The 6,816-nt window shown below is 45.7% G+C and overlaps 1 protein-coding gene across 1 annotated transcript; it reads left to right on the forward strand.

Annotated features, from left to right (window-relative positions):
• The first annotated feature begins 490 nt into the window (after window positions 1-490).
• LOC139354971 (uncharacterized) lies at window positions 491-2,015 on the forward strand. Its single transcript, XM_070999245.1, has 2 exons — window positions 491-1,223; window positions 2,008-2,015. The coding sequence occupies exons 1-2, from the start codon at window positions 491-493 to the stop codon at window positions 2,013-2,015; spliced, it is 741 nt and encodes a 246-aa protein (XP_070855346.1).
• Window positions 2,016-6,816: the final 4,801 nt, after the last annotated feature.

A 6,816-nucleotide genomic window follows, 5' to 3' on the forward strand; every position in this document is an offset into this window, starting at 1 on the left:
TGTGCCTGTTATTGTTGATGCTAATACACCTGACGAAGTAGATGTTGCTATACCTGACGAAGTATGTATTGATGTACCTGACGGAACAGATGGAGATTTTGACAACATTTATACTAGTTCTGACGAGAGTAGTGACAGCGATAGCCCAGAGACTTTCGCTGAGCAGTTAAGGCGATGGGCTATAAAAAATAACATTGCCAATAATGTTTTGAACGAACTTTTGGTATTATTAAGGTATAATAACATGAATGTGCCCAAAGATTCTAGAACCTTGAAAAAAACTCCTAAAGAAGTTGTAGCCCGAACTATGGGGGACGGCTTTTATACCCATTACGGTTTGTCTGACGCGCTTACAGATTTTTTAATGGTAAATGACTATGAGTCAGAAATAATAAATATGGATGTAAATGTTGATGGCTTGCCATTATGAAAAAGTTCGTCAAAAAATGTTTGGCCCATATTATGTAATGTTCCTGGTTATCCAGAAGTAATGTTGATAGGTGTGAAAAACGCTGACGAATACCTGAGTGAATTTGTAAATGAAGTAAAGGAACTTGCCGAAAATGGGTTCGCATACAAAAACAAGTTGTACAGCGTAGGGATCAGATGCTTTATTATGGATGCTCCAGCCCGATCATTTGTTTTAGGAATAAAAGGACATTCAGGTTATTATTCTTGCACAAGGTGCCTTCAAAAAGGGGAAATGGTTAAAAATCGAGTTGCTTTTTTAAAAATTGGGATGGACCCTCATCGGGATAACAACTCATTTAGAAGCAGAAGTCAACCTGAACACCACAACAAAAAAGATTTAACTGTTTTAGAAATACTTTCTATCGATATTGTTAAACAAGTTGGGTTGGACTACATGCATATTGTTTGCCTTGGAGTAGTAAGGACTCTCCTAAAGTCTTGGGTAAAGAAAAAAGGAGAACCGTATTCCTTAACTTCATGGAAAATTGGTGAGCTTTCAAGCGAACTAAAAAATTTAAAAAAATCTTGCCCGTACGAATTTTCTCGTAAGTCTAGGTCCTTGGACGAGCTTGATCGTTTCAAAGCCACGGAACTTAGACAATTTTTGTTGTATTATGGGCCGTTTGTTTTAAAACCAATTCTATCCGAAAAGAGGTACGAACACTTTTTAAATTTATCCCTAGCAATACGTATATTGTTAAATAGCAATTGTTCTTTGGCAGATATTAAAATGGCCCAAAATCTCTTAATAGGTTTTGTAATAGAAGTATCCTCGTTATATGACCCTTGCTTCATGACTTTTAATTTTCATTATTTGCTTCATATTCACGAGGAAGCAAAATCTTTTGGGTCTATAGAAACAATAAGCGCTTTCCGTTTTGAAAATTACCTACAAACTATAAAAAAACCGGTTAAAAAATCAAACAATGCTGCTGCCCAAATTTACAACAGACATATTGAAAAGAGTTATACCCTCAAAAGGAAGCAAAAAAATGCTGATATAATATTTGGTCGACAACTTTCTGATAACGAGGAACTGTATAGTTTTTTAAAAACTAATAACTTTTACTTCTCTGTTGATTTGCCCAACAATATTTGTTATGTCAATGAAAATGTTGTCCTTATTAACAAAATTAAAAAGATAGAAAAGGTTCCGTTTTTTGAAGGTAAAATTATTATAAATTTACAACCACTTTTTAATCAACCTTACAATTCATCAAATTTTGGTATTTTTAAAGTAGATGAGATTTTAACAAATGAAAGTATTAGCTTTAACCTTAGCAACATTAAAAACAAAGCAATAATATTAAAAAACACACAAAACACTTTCGCTATTTTTCCTTTCGTGTAGAAAATAAAAAAAATGGATTCTAACACCGGTGCAGGTAAGTATTAATTGTATCAGTTAATGTTTATTTATATTCCAAAACCAACTATTTCATAAAAAATTAAACAAAAATACAAGTTGTATGGAAACTAAATAAAATTAATGCTCTCTAAAAACTATTCGGCCCAAACTTTTTTTTTTTTTTGCAGATTTCTAAAGTTTGGGGCAAATAGTTTTTTGAGTGTATACATATTACACAATAATAATTTTTATATTTTAGGAAATTCTTATCCGTCTCAATTTGACGCAATTTCGCAATTTTCGGAGTCACTTCGGCGACTTTTCCAGAAGCAACGCAGAAGTGACTTTGAGAAGTGTCGGCGAAGTGGCACATTTCTTCCCGACGGGAGTCACTTCCGCGATCCGAATGCGATATCGCGGACGATCGTTTTCATCTTCTTGAAGTCACTTAATAGTGCCTTCCGCGATAGAAAATGCTTGCAGGGCATTGATCCATTTATAGTACACACTTTTAATTTTTCATATTGCTCTTCATTTTCTCCAAAGTTTTTTGTCATTATATTGATAGATGACCCTGTATCTATCATGGCTCTAAGAAGATTTCCTTTTTACATTACTCCGACATATGGGCAACACTTTCTGTATCCGAGTCAATTTGCTGAAATTTACGTCCATTCTACACTGTCGTTATGCCCTTGTCTTTTAACAGGTGCATTCGGGGAGTTATTTGACGTTGATGCTTGGAAATTTAAAGGTTTTTGGGCCCTACCTTGGTGTAAGTTTCTCCTATACTCATGATAAATTCTCTGGTTTTGAGGGAAAATTTGGTTTCTATTTAATGAACTTTGAAGATTTGTTGAACTTGTGGCGATCATGTTTTCTGCCATCTGGCATCGCTAAAAACTCCTTAGAAGAGATTGGAATTAAAAAACCTCTCTCGGCACACTCCTTGAAGAACCACGCTAAAAAGCCCACTAAGAAAAGAGATCTCAGTTCTGAACCATCACTCAGTTGTAACGAAGTACAAAATATATATTATAATCTAAGCATCCAAGTTCTGTGTTTAACTTAAGTGCAGGACTTACCTTGGTTTGAAGACAAACCATAATTGGTGACCCCAGACGATTCGAACATCTGCAATCAAAGCGAACGCACCTCGACTTACTCAGAACTTCAACATAACCTCAAACAATGCCGGATAACGAAGACTTCGTCGACGCGCAGGAACCACTGCATATTCCTGATGCGAGTTCTGTGAACTCGGTATTTGCCAAGATGCCCTTCCCTCAACTACATTTCATCACCAACATCGAAATGTTTTTCAACAAACTGGAAAGCTGGTTTTGGCTGCAAGGTCTCGGTGCACGCAAAGAGCAGGAGAAATACGCAGCAGTAATTGCGTATACTGATCCCAAATACCTGGATCAAGTGCACGATCTTGTCAATAACCCACCACAAACAAACCCGTACTCTCCCCGCCAGCCGAGGGAAGATGGGACCGACGGAGTTGCAGCGGCATTTAAGAAGGGCAGCAAGCTCGCCCGCTCGCCGGCACCTTCGACAACCCAAGTCGATGAGCTGATCGTAGACACCGAGGAAGCTAAGGATACCCCTAAGAGGACGCGTGATCCTGCGAGCCCAGCTAACTCGCAGAGGACAACGCCGGCCAAAAGGAGCAAGGCCTCCCACGAGGCAACCTGTCTGGAGGATCTCTTGGAGCTGGGGAAGCTTCTGCAGGAGGTATCCCCCAAGATGATGGACAAGACGGCGCGCCACATAACTGTCGCCACGAGGGAGACGTTCGTGCGCATGAAGGCGCTCCACACGAACATCCTAGAGGCGAACAGAGAGGGCGGCAAGGACGACAGTATCAGGGTGAATGGGCAAGGTGCTGCAATTGTGTGCGCGAAATGCTCTCGAAGCCTGCAGAGCGCCGACAAAGAACAGCAGACAACGCCTGTCTGGAGGAGAGATTCTGCAGCGCAAATTGGCAGCCAGACTGGAGGAAGCCTGTGACCAAAGCATGCAGCAGCGAAAGACCTTTCGGAAGCACCACGCACCAGTGTACTGGTGGAGCGAGGAAATCGCTAGCTTGCGCAGGACCTGCCTTCGAGCCAGGAGGTTAGTCCAAAGGGCGAGAGGCACCGGAAACCTTTCTGCCTGCAACTCTAGCTTTAAGAGTGCAAAGAAGGCACTCAAACTGGCGATTCGGGACAGCAAGAGGGAGAGCTACCTCAAGCTCTGTGACGAGCTGGAAAACGACCCATGGGGAAGAGCCTACAAGACGGTGGTCAAGCGTGTGAGTGCCGGCAACAGGTCGCCTACTGACCCAGCGGTCCTGGAAGGCATTGTCCAAGTGCTGTTTCCAGAGGGTCGCCGCCATTGCATCCCCCGATGGACGCGACAAATTGGGAGCCAGATATGTCCGGTCACGGAGACGGAACTATTGTCTGCGGCAAGGAACCTGAAGAGCAGGAAGGCACCCGGGCCGGATTTGGTCCCGAACAGGGCAGTGAAGACCCTGCTATCCCTCCATCCGGGCGTGGTAGCATCGCTTTACAACACGTGCATGCTGGAAGGGACCTTTCCCGACAGGTGGAAGCGCCAAAAACTTCTGCTCCTGCCGAAGCCAGGGAAACCAGCGGGCGAAGCTTCTTCCTATAGACCCATCTGCCTGCTGGACACTATAGGCAAGGTCTTCGAAAGGGTCATTGCAACAAGGCTTAACGCTGCTATGGAGGACGCCGGTGGACTGTCTTCCAACCAGTACGGTTTCCGTAAAGGGAAATCTACACTGGACGCGATAGAGAGGGTCACCAATATTGCTGCTAAAGCCATCGCAGGTACCAGATGGAAAGGTGGGACGAAAAAGTACTGTCTAGTGGTCACGCTGGACATACGGAACGCGTTCAACACAGCCGATTGGGGGAGGACACTGGAGGCACTACGGTCCTTCAACATCCCGGATTACCTGCTGAATGTAGTGCACAGCTACCTCAGCAAAAGGGAGTTGGTCCTAGATACCTCTGTGGGCCCCACGACTTACGAGGTGACAGCCGGTGTTCCTCAAGGCTCAGTACTGGGCCCTCTGCTTTGGAACACGATGTATGACGGTGTTTTGAAGCTCCCACTGCCGAGCAGCACCGACATTGTGGGCTTTGCGGATGATGTCGCGCTGGTTGTGGTGGCCAAGGAAGTTGCGGCCGTGCAGGCAGCTGCAAACTGCGCAATTCGAGCAGTGGAGGAGTGGCTCGCAGTGGCGGGCCTAGAGCTGGCCTCACACAAAACTGAGGCGGTGCTGATTTCAAGCAGGAAAGCAGTGGAGTCGGCGCATATTCAGATCGGAGGGTCAACGATAACTTCTCAGCGAGCCATAAGGTACCTGGGAGTCATGCTGGACACCCGCCTCTCCTACCGCGAACACCTGGAGTTCGTAAACAAGAAGGCAAGCGAAACCACAGGATCGCTCTGCAGGATCCTGCTGAATACCAGGGGACCGAAGCAGGACAGACGCCGGCTCCTCGCGACTGTTGTCAAGTCGCAGTTGCTGTACGCTGCTCCAGTGTGGGCTGAGGCCACTGCTGTGAGTAGCTACATGCGAGGTGTTAACTCGACGTACCGCCTGTGTGCCTTCAGGACGATCTCGGACGACGCAGCCCTTGTCATCGCAGGCCAAGTTCCCCTGTGTGAACTGGTGCGAGAGGCCAAGGAGATTCGCGCGGCTCTAGCAGGCGAACAGGCGGACCGCAGTACCAAGACCGAGGTGAAGAGAAGAGCCAGGATGCAGAGCGTCGTCAACTGGCAGGCAGCCTGGGACATCTCCAGCAAGGGTCGCTGGACGAACAAGCTCATCCCCAGCATAGAGCCATGGCTAAGTAGGAAGCACGGCCAGGTGGATGTTTACCTCACGCAGGCGCTGAGTGGACACGGCTGCTTCCGAAGCTTCCTTAAGCGCTTTGGGCACGACACGGAGGACGGTTGCCCAGAGTGCGGCAGTGGCATTGTCGAGGACGCTCATCATGTCCTTTTTGAATGTCGCCGCTTTGGCTATGACCGCCAGATACTCACGGAGACCACCGGGGCAAGAGTTCGGCCAGAAACCTTTGTGCCCCTCATGCTGCTGAAGGAGGCGAATTGGGAAGCGACGGCAGCCTACGCAGCGAGCGTACTGCGAACGCTGCGTCGCACCGATAACGAGAGGAGAGAAGTAACAGCCTAGGTGGCTACCATTGCGCGAAGCAATACCTTGCGGTGATACCGCGCAACCACGGCCCCCTACTCCTGTTTTTTGAACTCACTTTTAATGTATATAGTTGTATGAAATAAATGAATATAAAAAAAAAAAAAACACATACATATCCCTAAGCATCTGTTCTACACTAAGTTAGGTCACACTATTATTAAACACATACATACATCCCTGTTACACTTAAGAAACACTATGCTTGTCTCACTCCCTCATACTGTGTACCCCCAACTCTTGTAACATAGGCTAAGCCTGTACAAATCTGCACAATAAAGAGCACTTTTGCTGCGACCGCCTAAGAAGAAGCACCTAGAAAGTGCCGTCTACAATTTCAGAAGTGGGATTACCGCGAAAAATTTTTTCTCGCGTCCCTAACTCTGCCTACGTGTAAAATAAAGCAAAAGCTATTAAGTGAGTTATTTAAAATTGTGCGTAATCATGGACACCATCGCTGCAGACGACTACACAGCATCAGAACTTCGATGTTGGCTGGAAAAACTTGGGTTACCGAAAAGCGGCACCAAGGCAACACTAGCAGCGCGGTTGAATGGTGTGCCCCCCGAAGCCCGAGGAGATTGTCCAGTACTGGACCCGAAGGACATGACCGACATTGAAGCTGGGCCTGAGGAATGGTCAAATACTGCTGCAGTTCAAGGAACCGATCAGGACGATGTCGGGGCTACATCGCTGGATGCCCAAAACAACGACGAAGCCGCCAACAACAACATGTGCGTTCCAGAAATTTCCATGC

The sequence above is a fragment of the Drosophila suzukii genome, unplaced genomic scaffold (genome assembly GCF_043229965.1).
Source record: "Drosophila suzukii unplaced genomic scaffold, CBGP_Dsuzu_IsoJpt1.0 scf_5, whole genome shotgun sequence".
Taxonomy (NCBI): Eukaryota; Metazoa; Arthropoda; class Insecta; order Diptera; family Drosophilidae; genus Drosophila; species Drosophila suzukii.